Below are 25,678 nucleotides of genomic sequence, written 5' to 3'. Positions count from 1 at the left end.
GCACGGTGGCTCACACCTGTAATCCCAGCACTTTGGGAGGCCGAGGCAGGCAGATCGCCTGTTGGGAGTTCAAGGCCAGACTGGCCAACATGGTGAAACCTCATCGCTACTAAAATTACAAAAATTAGTCGGGCATGGTGGCAGAGACCTGTAATCTCAGCTGCTCGAGAGGCTGAGGGAGGAGAATGGCTTGAGGCCAGGAGCTGGAGGTTGCAGTGAGCTGAGATTGCACCACTGCACTCCAGCCTGGGCGACTGAGTGGAGCGGAACTCTGTCTCAAAAAAAAAAAAAAAAGAGGTTTTTTTAAGATCATCAGCTGTTGTTAGTGTCAGTGTATGTTATGTGTGGCTCAAGACAACTTTGCTTCTTTTAATATAGGCAGGGAAGTCAAAAGATTGGATATCCCTGCTTTATACCAAGAAAGACAACACCCCACATTTGCAATGCCTAAAAACACTACGAGCCATCTGAAAAACATGAGACTTCTCTAACTTCTGTTCTTTTTTGTAGCAGTGGAATCCCACGGTGATATCTGAGGGATGTGGTTACCTTTTGGAGGAGGTTGACGGTTTCTAAGGATGATTCTTTCTGAGTGAAATATTGTCAGTGTCATTGACCTTTTCATTATTTCAACTATTATTATTCCAGGTTATCAATACTCTGGCTGACCTTCGTCATCGTGGGACTGACTTTGGTGGAAGTCTTTGGTTACTTATCATTACTGTGTTTCTGAGAAGTTATAAATTTGCCATCTCCCTCCGCACAAGTTACCTTTCTGTGAGTATCCTAACTTTCTGTAGAGGTATACTTGTAATCACAAATAAGAATAAGTTATATGAAACAATTCACGTTTCTGGACTTCATTATGAATATGTGGTTTTACCCCAAAAATCAGGGAAATGATTTATTAGCATAAGAAATATGAAAATATCTGCCATTTACATTATGAAAATTAAATAGGTCGGTGTTTAATAGAATGTCAACAGAGCTTTTGGTCAAAAATAAGTTTTTTTAACCTTTGTGCTATTTGTCACAAATGGAGTATGAGGTTTCGTCACTTAAATAGGAAAGTCTGTCTAAACTCTTCTGCTTTATAGTTCTATCGTATGGGTGGAAGGAAAGCTTCCAATCTCCTCTCTGAAGATTCACTGCAGAAATGAGCTGACAACAGACAGCTTAACAGGAAAAGAAAATCATAGAACAGGCATAAACATGGGAACCAGCTGAAAAATGAGACTGCTAGAAGGGCTGGATGGTTGATGCTTAAAGAGCACCCTCTTCTGAGGGGAGAGGGAGATAGATGGAGATGTAGGCCATTTAGAGGGGCAGCAAATGTTTTTTAGGGGAAATGAAAGAGCCCAAGGAACAAACAGTTGGCCTGAGGCAAAGTTCCTCTGAGGTCATAGGGACGAGGTGACAAACTGCCGGAAGGTGAAGGGCAGAACTGCACTGCGTCTCATGATGCAGAGAAAGCCCCAGAGAATCTCTTAGAACTGCCCTCCAAGAGAATCAATGAAAAGTGTGTCTGGGCAGGGTAATTTTGAATGACATCATTCAAAGTGCATGTTCCCACTTGCAACTGGAGAGAGATCAGTATGTCAAAAGTCTGTACTTGGTAAGAATTTGGCTGCTAAGTTGTGCCATAATTTGTCTTTTGAGCCTTTTTTCCTTTGGGGAAGTTGAGCTCTACATTTTGTCTTGCCATTCATGACAGTAAAAATGTGGTCGTCTGGGGGCTGAACCTCCTTCTGAACAATGATCCAAGATAAAAGTACTAATACCACAATGCTTTTTTATATTCAAGGGAAGAGGAAGTATGTTTCAGTTTTACCGCCTAGATAATTACACGTCATTTGGCACTGCCTTTCAAGATATGTAGAAAACAGAAAATATATGAGTTATGAAGATATCTAGGCACATTTAACATTCTCTGTGCCACTTAGTCCTGAACAGAGAATTTTCGGTATAAATTGGAGGAAGCTTTTTTTTTTTTTTTTTTTTTTCTTTTCTCACCGCCAAGACGTGTCTCCCTCTGTTGCCCAGGCTGGAGTATAATGGTGTGATCTCGGCTCACTGCAACCTCCACCTCCTGGCTTCAAGTGATTCCCCTGCCTCAGCCTCTCAAGTAGCTGGGATTACAGGTGCCCACCACCATGCCCAGCTAATTTTTGTATTTTTAGTAGAGTCGGGGTTTTACCATGTTGGCCAGGCTAGTCTCAAAACCCGACCTCAAATGATCCACCCGCCTCAGCCTCCCAAAGTGCTGGGATTACAAGCGTGAGCCACCACGTGAGCCAGGGGAAGTTTTTAAATTTACCACTTTTTAACAATTCCATTTAGGAAAGTTCAGTTGAGCTGTTGGACTTGGACAACTTTGCACCTCTCATCTTTGTCCTTGTCATCTAGTCATCTATACCATTACCTCCTAAGCAGGGACATCATGGGTGCCATGAAGCATTCATGCGTGATGGCATTTCTTTGCCTCTCATTTCTTCGTGTGTTTGACATTTCTCCTAGCTCCAAACTGGGCCAGCTACCTTTCCTATGAAATCTAGCAGTAGCTGTGGGATAGACGTGGTTGCTCTTCTCATCTTTTTAGATTACCCATTGCTTCTCTCGAAATCCTAGTACATGATTTTTTTTTGATCCTATGTGCAGAAATCAGGAAAAAACAAATTCTACAAAGAATTTGAAAGATATTATTTCAGGCCAGGTGTGGTGGCTCATGCCTGTAATCCCAGCACTTTGGGAGGCTGAGGCAGGTGGATCACTTGAGGTCAGGAGTTCAAGACCAGATGGGCCAACGTAGTGAAATCCCATCTCTACTAAAAAGACAAAAATTAGCCAGGCATGGTAGCAGGCACCTGTAATCCCAGCTACTTGGGAGGCCGAGGCACAAGAATCGCTTGAATCTGGGAGGTGGAGGTTGCCGTGAGCCACGGTAGCGCCACTGCACTTCAGCATGGTTGAGTGACACTCCGTCTCAAGAAAAAAGTCATTTCAATGACTACCTCAGGAGATTCATAGGTATCTGACCCACATCTGAGATGGGATTTGCATTGCATTTTAGCTATGATGAGAACAAATATTTAATATCTTCGAAGATTAAAAGCATACTGTGATAATATGGAAATCTTGGTGGGAATTCAGTCATTAGTGAGAATGTTTTGCGTTAAGTTCAAACCGGCCTCAACGAAGCTGATGTGAGGGAAGGGAAAGTGAACTCTGAGTAGAGCAGGGACAGAAGAAAGATGCTCCAGTGCGGATCAGGAAGGAGCAGGGGGTGAAATGTTACAAATTCTAGAACTCAGAGAGCTGAAGGTAATTACTTCCTTTTCAGGTTGTGAAACATGTTAACCTGTGGTAAAATACTTACAAGATGATAATTACCATGTAACCGTGTTGAAGTGTGCAGTTCAGTTGTGTGAAGTATATTCGTGTCATTTTTTTTTTTTTTTTTTTTGAGACGGAGTCTCACTCTGTCACCAGGCTGGAGTGCAGTGGTGGGATCTTGGCTCACTGCAACCTCTGCCTCCTGGGTTCAAGCAGTTCTCCTGCCTCAGCCTCCCGAGTAGCTGGGACTACAGGCGTGTGCCACCATGCTCAGCTGATTTTTGTATTTTTAGTAGAGACAGGGTTTCACCATGTTGGTCAGGCTGGTCTTGAACTCCTAACCTCGTGATCTGCCTGCCTCAGCCTCCCAAAGTGCTGGGATTACAGGCGTGAGCCACCATGCCCAGCGAAATCTAGGGCTGGAACATGGCTGCAGCATATAAATAGAATTGAATTCCATCGTTTTGTTAACCCTGTTTTTTGTTTGTTTGTAGTTGTTGCTGTTTTTGAGACAGAGTCTCGCTCTGTCGCCTAGGCTGGAGTGCAGTGGTGCAATCTCGGCTCACGGCAGACTCTGCCTCCCGGGTTCAAACTATTCTCCTGCCTCAGCCTCCCAAGTAGGTGGGACTACAGGCGCCTACCACCACACCCGGCTAATTTTTGTATTTTATTAGAGACAGGGTTTCACCATATTGGCCAGGCTGGTCTGGAACTCCTGACCTTGTGATCCGCCCACCTCGGCCTCCCAAAGTGCTGGGATTACAGGCGTGAGCCACCACACCCAGCCCCTGTTTTGTTTTTGTTTTGCTTGTTTCTTAGGGTTGTTTTTCTATTTATGGTAAAGGCATTGGCTTTCCATTTGTAGCATCAATCGAATATTTCCTGTTAACAATAACCTTATGTCATAGTAAATGGTAAAGGGATTTAAAGCAGTGGTTTTCAGCTGCCAGAGGCCTGAGCGAGTTTGGGCACACTCTGTGTGATCGGGCAGAAGGCCTGTGGGAAGTTTAGCCGAGGACAGGGCCAGGAAAGGTGATGGACAGTGGGGGTCTGTCCTGGTCACCAGGCCCCTGGGTCCTGCCCACCTGCTTGGAGCTCCCCACCCATCACACATGATGCTGCCAAGCCCTCTGGGTATTGTGGGCAAATACCTTAGGAGAGAAGCTGATGAACTTTGTTTCTTGAAATGCACAGATTCCTTGGACATCCCTGAGAGATCAATCATGAAAGTCAACTTGGTTTTCTCCCCCTCATTTGGGTTCAGAATTTAAAGTCCACACACACAGGCAGTAAGATGATATAGATAAGGACATCATCACTGGGTTTCGGATGTTAAAATGTCTAGGTGGGTTAGGGGTGATTTGAGATCACACAACCTTGTGCCACAAAGAGGAATTCCCAGGCCAGAGGGAGACATTTTATTGCCATGTTATGATCTTATCATTGAGTAGAAAGGCAATCTTGTTTCATTTTGGATTCTTTCTTATGTTTATGTCTTATAAGGGCACTTTGAATTTCCAAGCAAAGAATAATTTTGAATTAGCTTTTAATCATTGACTTCTAGCACAGTTATATGATGAGAAACATGCTGTGTGATTGGATTGCTCTCAAACATATTGAGATTTGCTGGAACAAAATAAGTCAGGTTAATTTTTGTAAATGTACCATGCCTGCTTAAAATGAATGTATGTACATTTGTTCCTGAGATACAGGTTGATGGGCGGATGGCTACATGGATGTGATGGAGATGGTTTACTATCGGGACCTTCCGCATCCTGCTGATGTTTTGTTGCTTAAGATATGAATGGCTGAGCGGAGGCTGTAAACCCTGGCACTCTGCTTGGGTATGAGGTTCTTCCTGCCATCCTGCCATCATTTGTTTTTTATGTTTTGTCGCCAAAAGTGACCTTGAGGAACCCTGGGAGCTCAGGAAGGAAGGAGCGCCCAGAAGCAGGGACAGGGAGCTGGTTGGGGAGGACCAGAAATCAGGTTTGTGAAGGTTCCAGAGAGGACCTGGCCTTGGGAGGAGCGTGGGGGACTGAGATGGGGGAGGGGTCATTGGAATGATGCGGGCGCTACTTGGAATGTCCATTGTGAGGCACCACCGGGGTCATCAGGGATTGGTGGAGAGGGAGTATGAAGCCCCAGGGTTGCTAAGGGAGGGCCCAGACCGAAGAAGGTTTGGTGGAAAGCAGAACCTTAGTCTCCCTCTAATTGCTCCTAAGCCTCACGCTCCCTTGCCCCGCGTGTCCTGTTGCTTCCCTGATCTTCTCCGTGACCTGTAGCTAAGCCTTCCACCAGCGCTTGAGTACTTAATTTGAACCGGATCCTTTCCCAGACCCTTTCTTCTTCTCCTCCTCCTCCTCCACCTCCTCCAGGTGCCCAACAGCCCCCTTCTCCTCCTTTCCCTTCCCTTACTTCCCCCCTTCCCCTCCCCTTCCCCTTCCCCTCCCCTTCCCCTCCCCTTCCCCTCCCCCTCCCCCTCCCCTCCATCTCCCCTCCACCTCCCCAACTCAGATCCGGTCCCCGTCCCCTTCCCTCCCCCCTGCCCTAAGCCACCTCCACCTCTGTCCTGGCCGCCTCAGGGCGCCTGAAAGGACCAGGACATGCGGGTGCGGTGGCTGCTCTTTTGGCTCCTCTTTTGGCTCCTGCTGGCATTTATCAGCCATCAGTCCACCTGTGTGAGTGGACGGGTGCTGTGGCTGCTCTTTCGGCTCCTCTTTTGGCTCCTGCTGGGATTTATCAGCCATCAGTCCACCTGTGTGAGTAGACGCTGGACCCGCGGGGTTCCTTCCTTTTTACTGGGCTGTGTCACGCGGCATGAAATGACACAGCTCAGGCCTGTAATCCCAGCACTTTAGGGGGCCGAGGTGGGCAGATCACTTGAGTCCAGGAGTTGAAGACTAGCCAGGGCATCATAGCAAAACCCCATCTCTACAAAAAATTCCAAAAAAGATTAGTCGGGCCTGGTGGTGCGTACCTGTTATCCCAGTTACTGGAGAGGCTGAGGTGGGAGGATCGCTTGGGCCCAGGAGCTGGCCGTTGCAGTGAGCCGAGATGGCCCCGCTGCACTCTTGTCTCTAACAAACAAAACGGACCAAAACAAAGTGAATTGTCATTTGATTTGTGTCATCTGGTTTGATGACTTTTTTTTTTTTTTTTAGACAGAGCTGGAGTGCAGTGGCAAGATCTCGGCTCACTGCAACCTCCGCTTCCGGGGTTCAAGCAATTGTCCTGCCTCAGCCTCCTGAGTAGCTCTGATTACAACGCCTGGCTAATTTCTGTATTTTTAGTAGAGACGGGGTTTCACCATGTTCGCCAGGATAGTCTCCATCTCTTCACCTCGTGATCCGCCTGCCTCGGCCTCCCAGTGCTGGGATTACAGGCGTGAGCCACCGCGCCTGGCCAAACTATATAACCTTAAGTGTAAGTTTACTAACTTTGGAAAGTACATACAGCAGCATAAACCAACCCCCTTTCAAGATCTACATTATTTTATTTATTTATTTATTTTTTTGAGACAGTTTCTCCCTTGTTGCCGAGGCTGGAGTGCAATGGGGCAGTATCAGCTCACCGCAACCTCTGCTTCCCAGATTCGAGCGATTCTCCTGCCTCAGCCTCCCGAGTGGCTGGGATTACAGACATGTGCCACCACTCCCAGCTAATTTTGTATTTTTAGTAGAGATAGGGTTTCTCCATGTTGGTCAGCCTGGTTTTGAACTCCCGACCTCAGGTGATCCGCCCGCCTCGGCCTCCCAAAGCATTGGGATTACAGGCATGAACCACCGTGCCCAGCCAAGATCTACACTATTATGTCACCCCAGAAAGTGAACTCTCACTCTTCCCAGCCAGTCTCTTTCTTATCCTAGGGTAGCTTGCTTATTCTGGAATTTTGTGTATACAGATGCATGCCATGCCATAGGTACTCTTTTGTGTCTGCTTTATTCTGCTCAACACCATGTTTCTGAAATCATGACCATTGTTGTATGGTTCTCTAACTCCATCATTTCCATTTCAGACTCAGCATATGCTGAGTTCAACCTGTTGAAGGGCTATCTCTGTTTAATTCACCATCTTGAAAGAAACATTTAAAATTGAGATGTTTTCAAGAATATATAGTTAAATCCTGAGGAATCGATGTAGAAATGTTATCGTCTTCACTCACATAAGAGTCTAATGGAATTAATGTCAACAATCTTAGAGAAATCCCACACTATTCATGCCATTTTCATCATCTCCACCTTGGTCATTTTTTTTTTTTTTTTTTTTTTTTTTTTTTGAGACAGAGTCTCGCTCTGTCACCCAGGCTGAAGTGCAGTGGTGCGATCTCGGCTCACTGCAACCTCTGCCTCCCGGGTTCAAGTGATTCTTCTGCCTCAGCCTCCCAAGTAGCTGGAACTATAGACGGGTGCCACCATGCCCTGCTAATTTTTTGTATTTTTAGTAGAGATTGGTTTCACTGTGTTAGCTAGGATGGTCTCAATCTCCTGATCTCGCGGTCCACCCACCTCGGCTTCCCAAAGTGCTGGGATTGCAGGCGTGAGCCACCACGCCCGGCCCACCTTGTTAATTTTTAAGCACTAAAATTCGATACTTATTTGTGAATGAAGTAATCTCTTCATTGTATTTTTTTTTTTTTTTTTTTTACTTATGCTGAGCTTTAAATGACAAAGATTCATACAATCCAAGAGACAAGTATTACTTAGAGGGATTCTTTTACCATGTGATATATAATAAATGCATCCAATGTTATACATCAATTTAAAAAACAAGTAAATAACTAAAGAAAAGATAACTACTGGCCAGGTGCAGTGGCTCACACTTGTATTCCCAGCACTTTGGGAGGCCGAGGCAGGTGGATCATGAGGTCAGGAGTTGGAGACCAGCCTGGCCAAGATGGTGAAACCCTGTTTCTACTAAAAATACAAAACTTAGCCGAGCGTGGTGGCAGGCGCCTGTAATCCCAGTTACTCAGTAGCTGAGGCAGGAGAATCGCTTGAACCCGGGAGGCGGAGGTTGCAGTGAGCTGAGATCATGCCACTGCAATCTAGCCTGGGTGACAGAGCAAGACTTTGTCTCAAAACAAAAAGAAAAGAAAAGATAAGATAATTACTTTATACTTAGCTTGTCTTAGCCATGAGTGACGGGCTGCATGTGGCCCAGGACAGTTTTGAATGCAGTTCAACACAAATTTGTAAACTTTCTTAAAACATTAGGAGATTTTGGCCAGGTACAGTGGCTCATGCCTGTAATCCCAGCACTTTGGGAGGCTGAGGCGGGCAGATTACCTGAGGTCAGGAGTTCGAGACCACCCTGGCCAACATGGCAAAACCCCATCTCCACAAAAAATACAAAAATTTGCTGAGTGCACTGTCAGGCACCTGTACTCCCAGCTACTCAGGAGGCTGAGGCAGGAGAATCACTTGAACCTGAGAGGCAGAGGTTGCAGTGAGCCGAGAGCACACCACTGCACTCCAGCCTGGGTGACAGAGTGAGACCCCATCTCAAAAAGAAACAACAAACAAAAACAAAAACAGAAACAATGGCCGGGCACGGTGGCTCACACCTGTAATCCCAGCACTTTGGGAGGCCGAGGCAGGCAGATCGCCTGTTGGGAGTTCAAGGCCAGACTGGCCAACATGGTGAAACCTCATCTCTAGTAAAAATACAAAAATTAGTCGGGCGTGGTGGCAGAGACCTGTAATCTCAGCTGCTCGAGAGGCTGAGGGAGGAGAATGGCTTGAGGCCAGGAGCTGGAGGTTGCAGTGAGCTGAGATTGCACCACTGCACTCCAGCCTGGGTGACTGAGTGGAGCGGAACTCTGTCTCAAAAAAAAAAAAAAGAGGTTTTTTTAAGATCATCAACTGTTGTTAGTGTCAGTGTATGTTATGTGTGGCTCAAGACAACTTTGCTTCTTTTAATATAGGCAGGGAAGTCAAAAGATTGAATATCCCTGCTTTATACCAAGAAAGACAACACCCCACATTTGCAATGCCTAAAAACACTACGAGCCATCTGAAAAACATGAGACTTCTCTAACTTCTGTTCTTTTTTGTAGCAGTGGAATCCCACGGTGATATCTGAGGGATGTGGTTACCTTTTGGAGGAGGTTGACGGTTTCTAAGGATGATTCTTTCTGAGTGAAATATTGTCAGTGTCATTGACCTTTTCATTATTTCAACTATTATTATTCCAGGTTATCAATACTCTGGCTGACCTTCGTCATCGTGGGACTGACTTTGGTGGAAGTCTTTGGTTACTTATCATTACTGTGTTTCTGAGAAGTTATAAATTTGCCATCTCCCTCCGCACAAGTTACCTTTCTGTGAGTATCCTAACTTTCTGTAGAGGTATACTTGTAATCACAAATAAGAATAAGTTATATGAAACAATTCACGTTTCTGGACTTCATTATGAATATGTGGTTTTACCCCAAAAATCAGGGAAATGATTTATTAGCATAAGAAATATGAAAATATCTGCCATTTACATTATGAAAATTAAATAGGTCGGTGTTTAATAGAATGTCAACAGAGCTTTTGGTCAAAAATAAGTTTTTTTAACCTTTGTGCTATTTGTCACAAATGGAGTATGAGGTTTCGTCACTTAAATAGGAAAGTCTGTCTAAACTCTTCTGCTTTATAGTTCTATCGTATGGGTGGAAGGAAAGCTTCCAATCTCCTCTCTGAAGATTCACTGCAGAAATGAGCTGACAACAGACAGCTTAACAGGAAAAGAAAATCATAGAACAGGCATAAACATGGGAACCAGCTGAAAAATGAGACTGCTAGAAGGGCTGGATGGTTGATGCTTAAAGAGCACCCTCTTCTGAGGGGAGAGGGAGATAGATGGAGATGTAGGCCATTTAGAGGGGCAGCAAATGTTTTTTAGGGGAAATGAAAGAGCCCAAGGAACAAACAGTTGGCCTGAGGCAAAGTTCCTCTGAGGTCATAGGGACGAGGTGACAAACTGCCGGAAGGTGAAGGGCAGAACTGCACTGCGTCTCATGATGCAGAGAAAGCCCCAGAGAATCTCTTAGAACTGCCCTCCAAGAGAATCAATGAAAAGTGTGTCTGGGCAGGGTAATTTTGAATGACATCATTCAAAGTGCATGTTCCCACTTGCAACTGGAGAGAGATCAGTATGTCAAAAGTCTGTACTTGGTAAGAATTTGGCTGCTAAGTTGTGCCATAATTTGTCTTTTGAGCCTTTTTTCCTTTGGGGAAGTTGAGCTCTACATTTTGTCTTGCCATTCATGACAGTAAAAATGTGGTCGTCTGGGGGCTGAACCTCCTTCTGAACAATGATCCAAGATAAAAGTACTAATACCACAATGCTTTTTTATATTCAAGGGAAGAGGAAGTATGTTTCAGTTTTACCGCCTAGATAATTACACGTCATTTGGCACTGCCTTTCAAGATATGTAGAAAACAGAAAATATATGAGTTATGAAGATATCTAGGCACATTTAACATTCTCTGTGCCACTTAGTCCTGAACAGAGAATTTTCAGTATAAATTGGAGGAAGCTTTTTTTTTTTTTTTTTTTTTTTCTTTTCTCACCGCCAAGACGTGTCTCCCTCTGTTGCCCAGGCTGGAGTATAATGGTGTGATCTCGGCTCACTGCAACCTCCACCTCCTGGCTTCAAGTGATTCCCCTGCCTCAGCCTCTCAAGTAGCTGGGATTACAGGTGCCCACCACCATGCCCAGCTAATTTTTGTATTTTTAGTAGAGTCGGGGTTTTACCATGTTGGCCAGGCTAGTCTCAAAACCCGACCTCAAATGATCCACCCGCCTCAGCCTCCCAAAGTGCTGGGATTACAAGCGTGAGCCACCACGTGAGCCAGGGGAAGTTTTTAAATTTACCACTTTTTAACAATTCCATTTAGGAAAGTTCAGTTGAGCTGTTGGACTTGGACAACTTTGCACCTCTCATCTTTGTCCTTGTCATCTAGTCATCTATACCATTACCTCCTAAGCAGGGACATCATGGGTGCCATGAAGCATTCATGCGTGATGGCATTTCTTTGCCTCTCATTTCTTCGTGTGTTTGACATTTCTCCTAGCTCCAAACTGGGCCAGCTACCTTTCCTATGAAATCTAGCAGTAGCTGTGGGATAGACGTGGTTGCTCTTCTCATCTTTTTAGATTACCCATTGCTTCTCTCGAAATCCTAGTACATGATTTTTTTTTGATCCTATGTGCAGAAATCAGGAAAAAACAAATTCTACAAAGAATTTGAAAGATATTATTTCAGGCCAGGTGTGGTGGCTCATGCCTGTAATCCCAGCACTTTGGGAGGCTGAGGCAGGTGGATCACTTGAGGTCAGGAGTTCAAGACCAGATGGGCCAACATAGTGAAATCCCATCTCTACTAAAAAGACAAAAATTAGCCAGGCATGGTAGCAGGCACCTGTAATCCCAGCTACTTGGGAGGCCGAGGCACAAGAATCGCTTGAATCTGGGAGGTGGAGGTTGCCGTGAGCCACGGTAGCGCCACTGCACTTCAGCATGGTTGAGTGACACTCCGTCTCAAGAAAAAAGTCATTTCAATGACTACCTCAGGAGATTCATAGGTATCTGACCCACATCTGAGATGGGATTTGCATTGCATTTTAGCTATGATGAGAACAAATATTTAATATCTTCGAAGATTAAAAGCATACTGTGATAATATGGAAATCTTGGTGGGAATTCAGTCATTAGTGAGAATGTTTTGCGTTAAGTTCAAACCGGCCTCAACGAAGCTGATGTGAGGGAAGGGAAAGTGAACTCTGAGTAGAGCAGGGACAGAAGAAAGATGCTCCAGTGCGGATCAGGAAGGAGCAGGGGGTGAAATGTTACAAATTCTAGAACTCAGAGAGCTGAAGGTAATTACTTCCTTTTCAGGTTGTGAAACATGTTAACCTGTGGTAAAATACTTACAAGATGATAATTACCATGTAACCGTGTTGAAGTGTGCAGTTCAGTTGTGTGAAGTATATTCGTGTCATTTTTTTTTTTTTTTTTTTTGAGACGGAGTCTCACTCTGTCACCAGGCTGGAGTGCAGTGGTGGGATCTTGGCTCACTGCAACCTCTGCCTCCTGGGTTCAAGCAGTTCTCCTGCCTCAGCCTCCCGAGTAGCTGGGACTACAGGCGTGTGCCACCATGCTCAGCTGATTTTTGTATTTTTAGTAGAGACAGGGTTTCACCATGTTGGTCAGGCTGGTCTTGAACTCCTAACCTCGTGATCTGCCTGCCTCAGCCTCCCAAAGTGCTGGGATTACAGGCGTGAGCCACCATGCCCAGCGAAATCTAGGGCTGGAACATGGCTGCAGCATATAAATAGAATTGAATTCCATCGTTTTGTTAACCCTGTTTTTTGTTTGTTTGTAGTTGTTGCTGTTTTTGAGACAGAGTCTCGCTCTGTCGCCTAGGCTGGAGTGCAGTGGTGCAATCTCGGCTCACGGCAGACTCTGCCTCCCGGGTTCAAACTATTCTCCTGCCTCAGCCTCCCAAGTAGGTGGGACTACAGGCGCCTACCACCACACCCGGCTAATTTTTGTATTTTATTAGAGACAGGGTTTCACCATATTGGCCAGGCTGGTCTGGAACTCCTGACCTTGTGATCCGCCCACCTCGGCCTCCCAAAGTGCTGGGATTACAGGCGTGAGCCACCACACCCAGCCCCTGTTTTGTTTTTGTTTTGCTTGTTTCTTAGGGTTGTTTTTCTATTTATGGTAAAGGCATTGGCTTTCCATTTGTAGCATCAATCGAATATTTCCTGTTAACAATAACCTTATGTCATAGTAAATGGTAAAGGGATTTAAAGCAGTGGTTTTCAGCTGCCAGAGGCCTGAGCGAGTTTGGGCACACTCTGTGTGATCGGGCAGAAGGCCTGTGGGAAGTTTAGCCGAGGACAGGGCCAGGAAAGGTGATGGACAGTGGGGGTCTGTCCTGGTCACCAGGCCCCTGGGTCCTGCCCACCTGCTTGGAGCTCCCCACCCATCACACATGATGCTGCCAAGCCCTCTGGGTATTGTGGGCAAATACCTTAGGAGAGAAGCTGATGAACTTTGTTTCTTGAAATGCACAGATTCCTTGGACATCCCTGAGAGATCAATCATGAAAGTCAACTTGGTTTTCTCCCCCTCATTTGGGTTCAGAATTTAAAGTCCACACACACAGGCAGTAAGATGATATAGATAAGGACATCATCACTGGGTTTCGGATGTTAAAATGTCTAGGTGGGTTAGGGGTGATTTGAGATCACACAACCTTGTGCCACAAAGAGGAATTCCCAGGCCAGAGGGAGACATTTTATTGCCATGTTATGATCTTATCATTGAGTAGAAAGGCAATCTTGTTTCATTTTGGATTCTTTCTTATGTTTATGTCTTATAAGGGCACTTTGAATTTCCAAGCAAAGAATAATTTTGAATTAGCTTTTAATCATTGACTTCTAGCACAGTTATATGATGAGAAACATGCTGTGTGATTGGATTGCTCTCAAACATATTGAGATTTGCTGGAACAAAATAAGTCAGGTTAATTTTTGTAAATGTACCATGCCTGCTTAAAATGAATGTATGTACATTTGTTCCTGAGATACAGGTTGATGGGCGGATGGCTACATGGATGTGATGGAGATGGTTTACTATCGGGACCTTCCGCATCCTGCTGATGTTTTGTTGCTTAAGATATGAATGGCTGAGCGGAGGCTGTAAACCCTGGCACTCTGCTTGGGTATGAGGTTCTTCCTGCCATCCTGCCATCATTTGTTTTTTATGTTTTGTCGCCAAAAGTGACCTTGAGGAACCCTGGGAGCTCAGGAAGGAAGGAGCGCCCAGAAGCAGGGACAGGGAGCTGGTTGGGGAGGACCAGAAATCAGGTTTGTGAAGGTTCCAGAGAGGACCTGGCCTTGGGAGGAGCGTGGGGGACTGAGATGGGGGAGGGGTCATTGGAATGATGCGGGCGCTACTTGGAATGTCCATTGTGAGGCACCACCGGGGTCATCAGGGATTGGTGGAGAGGGAGTATGAAGCCCCAGGGTTGCTAAGGGAGGGCCCAGACCGAAGAAGGTTTGGTGGAAAGCAGAACCTTAGTCTCCCTCTAATTGCTCCTAAGCCTCACGCTCCCTTGCCCCGCGTGTCCTGTTGCTTCCCTGATCTTCTCCGTGACCTGTAGCTAAGCCTTCCACCAGCGCTTGAGTACTTAATTTGAACCGGATCCTTTCCCAGACCCTTTCTTCTTCTCCTCCTCCTCCTCCACCTCCTCCAGGTGCCCAACAGCCCCCTTCTCCTCCTTTCCCTTCCCTTACTTCCCCCCTTCCCCTCCCCTTCCCCTTCCCCTCCCCCTCCCCTCCCCCTCCCCAACTCAGATCCGCCCCCGGTCCCCGTCCCCTTCCCTCCCCCCTGCCCTAAGCCACCTCCACCTCTGTCCTGGCCGCCTCAGGGCGCCTGAAAGGACCAGGACATGCGGGTGCGGTGGCTGCTCTTTTGGCTCCTCTTTTGGCTCCTGCTGGCATTTATCAGCCATCAGTCCACCTGTGTGAGTGGACGGGTGCTGTGGCTGCTCTTTCGGCTCCTCTTTTGGCTCCTGCTGGGATTTATCAGCCATCAGTCCACCTGTGTGAGTAGACGCTGGACCCGCGGGGTTCCTTCCTTTTTACTGGGCTGTGTCACGCGGCATGAAATGACACAGCTCAGGCCTGTAATCCCAGCACTTTAGGGGGCCGAGGTGGGCAGATCACTTGAGTCCAGGAGTTGAAGACTAGCCAGGGCATCATAGCAAAACCCCATCTCTACAAAAAATTCCAAAAAAGATTAGTCGGGCCTGGTGGTGCGTACCTGTTATCCCAGTTACTGGAGAGGCTGAGGTGGGAGGATCGCTTGGGCCCAGGAGCTGGCCGTTGCAGTGAGCCGAGATGGCCCCGCTGCACTCTTGTCTCTAACAAACAAAACGGACCAAAACAAAGTGAATTGTCATTTGATTTGTGTCATCTGGTTTGATGACTTTTTTTTTTTTTTTTAGACAGAGCTGGAGTGCAGTGGCAAGATCTCGGCTCACTGCAACCTCCGCTTCCGGGGTTCAAGCAATTGTCCTGCCTCAGCCTCCTGAGTAGCTCTGATTACAACGCCTGGCTAATTTCTGTATTTTTAGTAGAGACGGGGTTTCACCATGTTCGCCAGGATAGTCTCCATCTCTTCACCTCGTGATCCGCCTGCCTCGGCCTCCCAGTGCTGGGATTACAGGCGTGAGCCACCGCGCCTGGCCAAACTATATAACCTTAAGTGTAAGTTTACTAACTTTGGAAAGTACATACAGCAGCATAAACCAACCCCCTTTCAAGATCTACATTATTTTATTTATTTATTTATTTTTTTGAGACAGTTTCTCCCTTGTTGCCGAGGCTGGAGTGCAATGGGGCAGTATCAGCTCACCGCAACCTCTGCTTCCCAGATTCGAGCGATTCTCCTGCCTCAGCCTCCCGAGTGGCTGGGATTACAGACATGTGCCACCACTCCCAGCTAATTTTGTATTTTTAGTAGAGATAGGGTTTCTCCATGTTGGTCAGCCTGGTTTTGAACTCCCGACCTCAGGTGATCCGCCCGCCTCGGCCTCCCAAAGCATTGGGATTACAGGCATGAACCACCGTGCCCAGCCAAGATCTACACTATTATGTCACCCCAGAAAGTGAACTCTCACTCTTCCCAGCCAGTCTCTTTCTTATCCTAGGGTAGCTTGCTTATTCTGGAATTTTGTGTATACAGATGCATGCCATGCCATAGGTACTCTTTTGTGTCTGCTTTATTCTGCTCAACACCATGTTTCTGAAATCATGACCATTGTTGTATGGTTCTCTAACTCCATCATTTCCATTTCAGACTCAGCATATGCTGAGTTCAACCTGTTGAAGGGCTATCTCTGTTTAATTCACCATCTTGAAAGAAACATTTAAAATTGAGATGTTTTCAAGAATATATAGTTAAATCCTGAGGAATCGATGTAGAAATGTTATCGTCTTCACTCACATAAGAGTCTAATGGAATTAATGTCAACAATCTTAGAGAAATCCCACACTATTCATGCCATTTTCATCATCTCCACCTTGGTAATTTTTTTTTTTTTTTTTTTTTTTTTTTTTTTTTGAGACAGAGTCTCGCTCTGTCACCCAGGCTGAAGTGCAGTGGTGCGATCTCGGCTCACTGCAACCTCTGCCTCCCGGGTTCAAGTGATTCTTCTGCCTCAGCCTCCCAAGTAGCTGGAACTATAGACGGGTGCCACCATGCCCTGCTAATTTTTTGTATTTTTAGTAGAGATTGGTTTCACTGTGTTAGCTAGGATGGTCTCAATCTCCTGATCTCGCGGTCCACCCACCTCGGCTTCCCAAAGTGCTGGGATTGCAGGTGTGAGCCACCACGCCCGGCCCACCTTGTTAATTTTTAAGCACTAAAATTCGATACTTATTTGTGAATGAAGTAATCTCTTCATTGTATTTTTTTTTTTTTTTTTACTTATGCTGAGCTTTAAATGACAAAGATTCATATAATCCAAGAGACAAGTATTATTTAGAGGGATTCTTTTACCATGTGATATATAATAAATGCATCCAATGTTATACATCAATTTAAAAAACAAGTAAATAACTAAAGAAAAGATAACTACTGGCCAGGTGCAGTGGCTCACACTTGTATTCCCAGCACTTTGGGAGGCCGAGGCAGGTGGATCATGAGGTCAGGAGTTGGAGACCAGCCTGGCCAAGATGGTGAAACCCTGTTTCTACTAAAAATACAAAACTTAGCCGAGCGTGGTGGCAGGCGCCTGTAATCCCAGTTACTCAGTAGCTGAGGCAGGAGAATCGCTTGAACCCGGGAGGCGGAGGTTGCAGTGAGCTGAGATGCCACTGCAATCTAGCCTGGGTGACAGAGCAAGACTTTGTCTCAAAACAAAAAGAAAAGAAAAGATAAGATAATTACTTTATACTTAGCTTGTCTTAGCCATGAGTGACGGGCTGCATGTGGCCCAGGACAGTTTTGAATGCAGTTCAACACAAATTTGTAAACTTTCTTAAAACATTAGGAGATTTTGGCCAGGTACAGTGGCTCATGCCTGTAATCCCAGCACTTTGGGAGGCTGAGGCGGGCAGATTACCTGAGGTCAGGAGTTCGAGACCACCCTGGCCAACATGGCAAAACCCCATCTCCACAAAAAATACAAAAATTTGCTGAGTGCACTGTCAGGCACCTGTACTCCCAGCTACTCAGGAGGCTGAGGCAGGAGAATCACTTGAACCTGAGAGGCAGAGGTTGCAGTGAGCCGAGAGCACACCACTGCACTCCAGCCTGGGTGACAGAGTGAGACCCCATCTCAAAAAGAAACAACAAACAAAAACAAAAACAGAAACAATGGCCGGGCACGGTGGCTCACACCTGTAATCCCAGCACTTTGGGAGGCCGAGGCAGGCAGATCGCCTGTTGGGAGTTCAAGGCCAGACTGGCCAACATGGTGAAACCTCATCTCTAGTAAAAATACAAAAATTAGTCGGGCGTGGTGGCAGAGACCTGTAATCTCAGCTGCTCGAGAGGCTGAGGGAGGAGAATGGCTTGAGGCCAGGAGCTGGAGGTTGCAGTGAGCTGAGATTGCACCACTGCACTCCAGCCTGGGCGACTGAGTGGAGCGGAACTCTGTCTCAAAAAAAAAAAAAAGAGGTTTTTTTAAGATCATCAACTGTTGTTAGTGTCAGTGTATGTTATGTGTGGCTCAAGACAACTTTGCTTCTTTTAATATAGGCAGGGAAGTCAAAAGATTGAATATCCCTGCTTTATACCAAGAAAGACAACACCCCACATTTGCAATGCCTAAAAACACTACGAGCCATCTGAAAAACATGAGACTTCTCTAACTTCTGTTCTTTTTTGTAGCAGTGGAATCCCACGGTGATATCTGAGGGATGTGGTTACCTTTTGGAGGAGGTTGACGGTTTCTAAGGATGATTCTTTCTGAGTGAAATATTGTCAGTGTCATTGACCTTTTCATTATTTCAACTATTATTATTCCAGGTTATCAATACTCTGGCTGACCTTCGTCATCGTGGGACTGACTTTGGTGGAAGTCTTTGGTTACTTATCATTACTGTGTTTCTGAGAAGTTATAAATTTGCCATCTCCCTCCGCACAAGTTACCTTTCTGTGAGTATCCTAACTTTCTGTAGAGGTATACTTGTAATCACAAATAAGAATAAGTTATATGAAACAATTCACGTTTCTGGACTTCATTATGAATATGTGGTTTTACCCCAAAAATCAGGGAAATGATTTATTAGCATAAGAAATATGAAAATATCTGCCATTTACATTATGAAAATTAAATAGGTCGGTGTTTAATAGAATGTCAACAGAGCTTTTGGTCAAAAATAAGTTTTTTTAACCTTTGTGCTATTTGTCACAAATGGAGTATGAGGTTTCGTCACTTAAATAGGAAAGTCTGTCTAAACTCTTCTGCTTTATAGTTCTATCGTATGGGTGGAAGGAAAGCTTCCAATCTCCTCTCTGAAGATTCACTGCAGAAATGAGCTGACAACAGACAGCTTAACAGGAAAAGAAAATCATAGAACAGGCATAAACATGGGAACCAGCTGAAAAATGAGACTGCTAGAAGGGCTGGATGGTTGATGCTTAAAGAGCACCCTCTTCTGAGGGGAGAGGGAGATAGATGGAGATGTAGGCCATTTAGAGGGGCAGCAAATGTTTTTTAGGGGAAATGAAAGAGCCCAAGGAACAAACAGTTGGCCTGAGGCAAAGTTCCTCTGAGGTCATAGGGACGAGGTGACAAACTGCCGGAAGGTGAAGGGCAGAACTGCACTGCGTCTCATGATGCAGAGAAAGCCCCAGAGAATCTCTTAGAACTGCCCTCCAAGAGAATCAATGAAAAGTGTGTCTGGGCAGGGTAATTTTGAATGACATCATTCAAAGTGCATGTTCCCACTTGCAACTGGAGAGAGATCAGTATGTCAAAAGTCTGTACTTGGTAAGAATTTGGCTGCTAAGTTGTGCCATAATTTGTCTTTTGAGCCTTTTTTCCTTTGGGGAAGTTGAGCTCTACATTTTGTCTTGCCATTCATGACAGTAAAAATGTGGTCGTCTGGGGGCTGAACCTCCTTCTGAACAATGATCCAAGATAAAAGTACTAATACCACAATGCTTTTTTATATTCAAGGGAAGAGGAAGTATGTTTCAGTTTTACCGCCTAGATAATTACACGTCATTTGGCACTGCCTTTCAAGATATGTAGAAAACAGAAAATATATGAGTTCTGAAGATATCTAGGCACATTTAACATTCTCTGTGCCACTTAGTCCTGAACAGAGAATTTTCGGTATAAATTGGAGGAAGCTTTTTTTTTTTTTTTTTTTTTTCTTTTCTCACCGCCAAGACGTGTCTCCCTCTGTTGCCCAGGCTGGAGTATAATGGTGTGATCTCGGCTCACTGCAACCTCCACCTCCTGGCTTCAAGTGATTCCCCTGCCTCAGCCTCTCAAGTAGCTGGGATTACAGGTGCCCACCACCATGCCCAGCTAATTTTTGTATTTTTAGTAGAGTCGGGGTTTTACCATGTTGGCCAGGCTAGTCTCAAAACCCGACCTCAAATGATCCACCCGCCTCAGCCTCCCAAAGTGCTGGGATTACAAGCGTGAGCCACCACGTGAGCCAGGGGAAGTTTTTAAATTTACCACTTTTTAATAATTCCATTTAGGAAAGTTCAGTTGAGCTGTTGGACTTGGACAACTTTGCACCTCTCATCTTTGTCCTTGTCATCTAGTCATCTATACCATTACCTCCTAAGCAGGGACATCATGGGTGCCATGAAGCATTCATGCGTGATGGCATTTCTTTGCCTCTCATTTCTTCGTGTGTTTGACATTTCTCCTAGCTCCAAACTGGGCCAGCTACCTTTCCTATGAAATCTAGCAGTAGCTGTGGGATAGACGTGGTTGCTCTTCTCATCTTTTTAGATTACCCATTGCTTCTCTCGAAATCCTAGTACATGATTTTTTTTTGATCCTATGTGCAGAAATCAGGAAAAAACAAATTCTACAAAGAATTTGAAAGATATTATTTCAGGCCAGGTGTGGTGGCTCATGCCTGTAATCCCAGCACTTTGGGAGGCTGAGGCAGGTGGATCACTTGAGGTCAGGAGTTCAAGACCAGATGGGCCAACATAGTGAAATCCCATCTCTACTAAAAAGACAAAAATTAGCCAGGCATGGTAGCAGGCACCTGTAATCCCAGCTACTTGGGAGGCCGAGGCACAAGAATCGCTTGAATCTGGGAGGTGGAGGTTGCCGTGAGCCACGGTAGCGCCACTGCACTTCAGCATGGTTGAGTGACACTCCGTCTCAAGAAAAAAGTCATTTCAATGACTACCTCAGGAGATTCATAGGTATCTGACCCACATCTGAGATGGGATTTGCATTGCATTTTAGCTATGATGAGAACAAATATTTAATATCTTTGAAGATTAAAAGCATACTGTGATAATATGGAAATCTTGGTGGGAATTCAGTCATTAGTGAGAATGTTTTGCGTTAAGTTCAAACCGGCCTCAACGAAGCTGATGTGAGGGAAGGGAAAGTGAACTCTGAGTAGAGCAGGGACAGAAGAAAGATGCTCCAGTGCGGATCAGGAAGGAGCAGGGGGTGAAATGTTACAAATTCTAGAACTCAGAGAGCTGAAGGTAATTACTTCCTTTTCAGGTTGTGAAACATGTTAACCTGTGGTAAAATACTTACAAGATGATCATTTCTATCTAACCGTGTTGAAGTGTGCAGTTCAGTTGTGTGAAGTATATTCATGTCATTTTTTTTTTTTTTTTTTTTTTTGAGACGGAGTCTCACTCTGTCACCAGGCTGGAGTGCAGTGGTGGGATCTTGGCTCACTGCAACCTCTGCCTCCTGAGTTCAAGCAGTTCTCCTGCCTCAGGCTCCCGAGTAGCTGGGACTACAGGCGTGCATCGCCATGCTCAGCTAATTTTTGTATTTTTAGTAGAGACGGGGTTTCACCATGTTGCCCAGGATGGTCTCCATCTCTAGACCTCGTTATTCACCCGCCTAGGCCTCCCAAAGTGCTGGGATTACAGGCGTGAGCTACCGCACCTGGCATTTTTTTTTTTTTTTTTTGAGACTGAGTTTGAATTTTGTTATCCAGGTTGGAGTGCAATGGCACAATCTCAGCTCACCACAACCTTTTCCTGCTGGGTTCTAGTGATTCTCCTGCCTCAGCCTCCCGACTAGCTGGGATTACAGGCATGCACCACCATGCCTGGCTAATTTTGTATTTTTAGCTGAGACAGCATTTCTCCATGTTGGTGAGGCTGGTCTCAAACTCCCGACCTCAGGTGATCCGCCTGCCTCGGCCTCCCAAAGTGCTGGGATTACAGGAGTGAGCCACTGTGCCAGCCTCATGTGATTCTTGTGTGTGTGTGTGTGTGACAGAGTCTCATTCTGTCGCTCAGGCTGGAGTGCAGTGGTGTGATCTCGGCTCACTGCAACCTCCGCCTCCCAGCTTCAAACGGTTCTCTGCCTCAGCCTCCCGAGTAGCTCGGATTACAGGCGCCCGCTGCCATGCCCGGCTAATTTTTGTATTTTTGGTAGCGACGGGGTTTCACCATCTTGGCCAGGCTGGTCTTGAACTCCTGACCCCGTGATCCACCTGCCTCGGCCTCCCAAAGTACTGGGATTATACGCATGAGCCACCGTGCCCAGCCGTCATTCTTATATTATTATTTCCTAGGTGTCTTTCCTGAAGACTATCTTGCCGTCTCAAAATGGACATGATGGATCCACGGATGTACAGCAGAGAGCCAGGAGGTCCAACCACCGTAGACAGGAAGGTATGGCTCTGTTGGAGTCCCCATAGTGTGGAAATGAGTTTGCCCTGGAAAGGGAAAGAACAGCTTCTTGCCCTCAGGTTTCTCACCTTCTCCTCTCCTCACTCTGACCAAGGGCTGAGGTCCATTTGTATGCACACAAGGAAAAGAGTTTTCTCCTTTCTAGGAATTAAAATTGTCCTGGAAGCCATCTTTACTTTATGGAGACAGGTGAAAACCAAAGTTCAAGCTAAAATCCATAAGACGAAGGTGACAACAAAAGTCAACCGTCATGACAAAATCAATGGAAAGAGGAAGACCGCCAAAGAACAGTAAGATGTGCCTTGACACAAATACTGTTGTATGAACCATGTGCCAATCAAAGTAGACAACTGTAAAGTCCTTGAGAATATTTTCTACAATATTTGTGGCAAATTCAGTGGGTTCAAAATTGAGTTTGTCCTTTCTGCTTCATTAGTTTAAGATATATAATTCCTTTCCCTTCCTACATTCTTGTTTGTAATTTTTTTGGGGGAAGAGGAGTTGCTAGTACTGGCATTGGTTTTCCTTTCTCTGTCTCTCTTTTTTTTTTTTCGTGAGATGGAGCTTTGCTCTTGTTGCCCAGGCTGTAGTGCAATGGCACAATGTCAGCTCACTGCCTTTTGGGTTCAAGCAATTCTCCTGCCTCAGCCTCCCAAGTAGCTGGGATTACAGGTGCCCACGACCACGCCCAGCTAATTTTTGTATTTTTCCTAGAGATGGGGTTTCACCATGTTGTCCAGGCTGGTCTCGAACTTCTGACCTCAGGTAATCCACCCGCCTCAGCCTCCCAAAGTGCTGTCATTAGAGGCGTGAGCCACCACACCCAGCCTTTTTTTTTTTTTTTAATTTTGAGATAGAGTCTCGCTGTCCCCCAGGCTGGAGTGCTATGGTGCAATCTTGGCTCACTGCAACCTCTGCCTCCCAGTTTGAAGCAACTCTGCCTCAGCTTCCCGAGTAGCTTGGATTACAGGTGTGTGCCGCCACATTCGGCCAATTTTTTTTTTTTTTTTTTTTTTTTTTTTTTGAGACAGTGTCTCACTCTCTCACCCAGTCTAGAGTGCAGTGGCATGATCTTGGCTCACTGCAACCTCCGCCTCCCAGGTTCAAACGATTCTTATCCCTCAGCCTCTTGAGTAGCTGGGACTACAGGCATATGCCACCATGCCCGGATAATTTTTGTATTTTTAGTAGAGGCGGGGTTTCACCATATTGGCCAAGCTGGTCTAGAACTCCTGACGTCATGATCCGCACACCTCGGCCTCCCAATGTGCTGGGATTACAGGTGTGAGCCACTGTGCCCAGCCCAATTTTTGTATTTTTAGTAGAGACAGGGGTTCACCATGTTGGCCAGGCTAGTCTTGAACTCCTGACCTCAGGTGATCTGCCTACCTCAGCCTCCCAGTGTGAGCCACCGCACCCAGCCTGGATTGTTGAATTCAATGCTTGGGTCACCTCCAGATTCATTTTCACAGTCTTTCATGTTTTGGTCATATTACATTGTATTTTGCTGCCATATGACTGATCTTTTTTTGTTAAATGTGAGATACTTGTTACAAAATATTTAGCAATGAATTGAGGCCTAGTAGCATGTTATCTTGCTGCAGAAGAGATGGGAGTCTACTTCTGGGGGATGGTCAGGGGTCCTCCATACAGGCTGCAATTGAGGTCGTCGGTGCAGGCTCAGTCCCTACAAAGGCCAGGGTATTTCCTGTCCACCTCTATTCTGTTGCATGACCCTTCTGGGTCTCAACCAGAGCCAGTGGGTCGCTTTCATTGGCAGACCCTCAATCCACTTGTTTTCCATCTAACGCCATGCATGTGTGCAAAAGCTGCTCTGCTTCTTTGCATCTCAGTAGTTCCTTCTGGAATTCAGCAATGAAACTCAGGGAAATGGGTTCCAAATGCGAGGCTGACTTTCGTCCTGGGTTTCCTTCTTCTCCGTCTTCACCTCGTGTCTGTTTACTGCCATGTTAGCAATTTGATGTATTCAATCATGGGTTTTATATTCTGTTTGGTGTCCCCCATTGTTCTCATCGGAGATCAGAAGCTTCAGATGCACTTATGTCAACTCAAGAGTCGAATGCTTCCTTAGCTTCCCTCCAGAGTCAGGTTTTGTGTTTCTAGTTCCCAAGTGCACAGCAGGAGTAGTGATGTCCTCACTGGCTTCTCATTTGCATTAAACTGTGAGCTTCTTTAGCGTGGGGACAGGACCCTGCTCCCATTGCATTCTCAGCACCTCACCACACACTCCTTGTTGGAGGCCACTCCAGACAGCATGTGCTGAAGGATGCCCTGTGGTCAGAAACAAGTTGATTAACTTTCTCTTTGAAGTGTTTTCGTCCCTGTTTCCTAGCGTTCTGGGAATTTTACACATCCTTCCTATAAAACCAAGTATCAGGTGAGATCCTTAGGATCAGGACCATGAATCAAGTGGTGTGAGGGCAACACAGCAAACTTACCCTTTTTAGGCCGTTTCCTTTTTCTGCCCTCAATCTCTGTGAACTGAACCTTGTTAAAGTCAGTCAACACCAGGGTGGATGGTTTGCAGTTGTCACCTATTTTCAGGACATAACACCCTGACTTAGGAGCCATTCCAATCATTTCTAATTCAATAGATGCGCCCAGCATTCAGATTGCCTTTTCAGGATCTTTAAAGTCGATGACAAGAGTTCCAGTCCTGAATCATGGCAAAGTGCAGTAGTGAACTGCGGGGTTAATGACACCATATTCTGGAAGGATCTCTCTATGGCTGATGGTCTCAGTTCCGGCATCAGCCTCTGGGTCTCACACAGGAGGAGTCAGATGAGGAGCAATCCTCTGCTTCCGATGGAGTTAGTTGTGATGAATTGGTGAGGTCTGGTTTTTCACACTGAACTAAAATGAGCTTTTGCTGTGTCAAGCACAAGACTGACCCCAGAGACACACATAGTGCACCTCATAGAAGCTTTTAATAGTCTTTATATTTATTAAAGAATAGGACTAACTATGGAACTATGAAGATGAGCTGGAAATGACAGGTGACTTGCCAGCAGGCCAGAGTGTGATTTTTTTTTGTCCCTCAATGGGAGGTGTCCATTCTTCCTTCAGTTGTGAGAATCAGTTGGTTCATTTATGGGAAGGTTGCAGGGGGGGATCTTTGAATCACAGCCTTCAGATGCCAGAAGGGCAGAGGGAATCCCACACGGGCTGGTGGATCATGTGTGTGCATTTCTCTCCCTTCTAGTCTGAGGAAACTAAGTATGAAAGGACGTGAGCATGCAGAAAAGGCGAGGCAGCTATCAGAGGCAGAGGAAAATGGGAAATTGGATATGAAAGAAATACAAACCTACAAGTGAGTTCAGAAACTGAACCCCACCCTCTTGGGAAACGCCCATTGGAGTGTTGTTTTTAACCTTTGTACAATGTTTAGACCCAGTAAATGCAGAAATAGAAACAAATGGTCAGAAGACATATCGTG

At 45.6% G+C, this 25,678-nt stretch overlaps 1 protein-coding gene across 1 annotated transcript in view; it reads left to right on the top strand.

Moving 5' to 3' along the window:
* LOC129137282 (uncharacterized) overlaps positions 1-25,678 on the top strand; it is a 76,322-nt gene that overhangs the window by 47,895 nt on the left and 2,749 nt on the right. Inside the window, 6 exon segments of the mRNA XM_063797578.1 lie at positions 649-777; positions 9,530-9,658; positions 18,376-18,504; positions 22,104-22,203; positions 22,367-22,511; positions 25,445-25,552. Coding sequence (XP_063653648.1) covers positions 649-777; positions 9,530-9,658; positions 18,376-18,504; positions 22,104-22,203; positions 22,367-22,511; positions 25,445-25,552 — 740 coding nt within the window.

Source organism: Pan troglodytes, chromosome 18, assembly GCF_028858775.2.
Source record: "Pan troglodytes isolate AG18354 chromosome 18, NHGRI_mPanTro3-v2.0_pri, whole genome shotgun sequence".
In the NCBI taxonomy this organism is placed as follows: Eukaryota; Metazoa; Chordata; class Mammalia; order Primates; family Hominidae; genus Pan; species Pan troglodytes.
The sequence above is the reverse complement of the archived record's forward strand: the minus strand, read 5'-3'. Positions and strand labels throughout refer to the sequence as shown.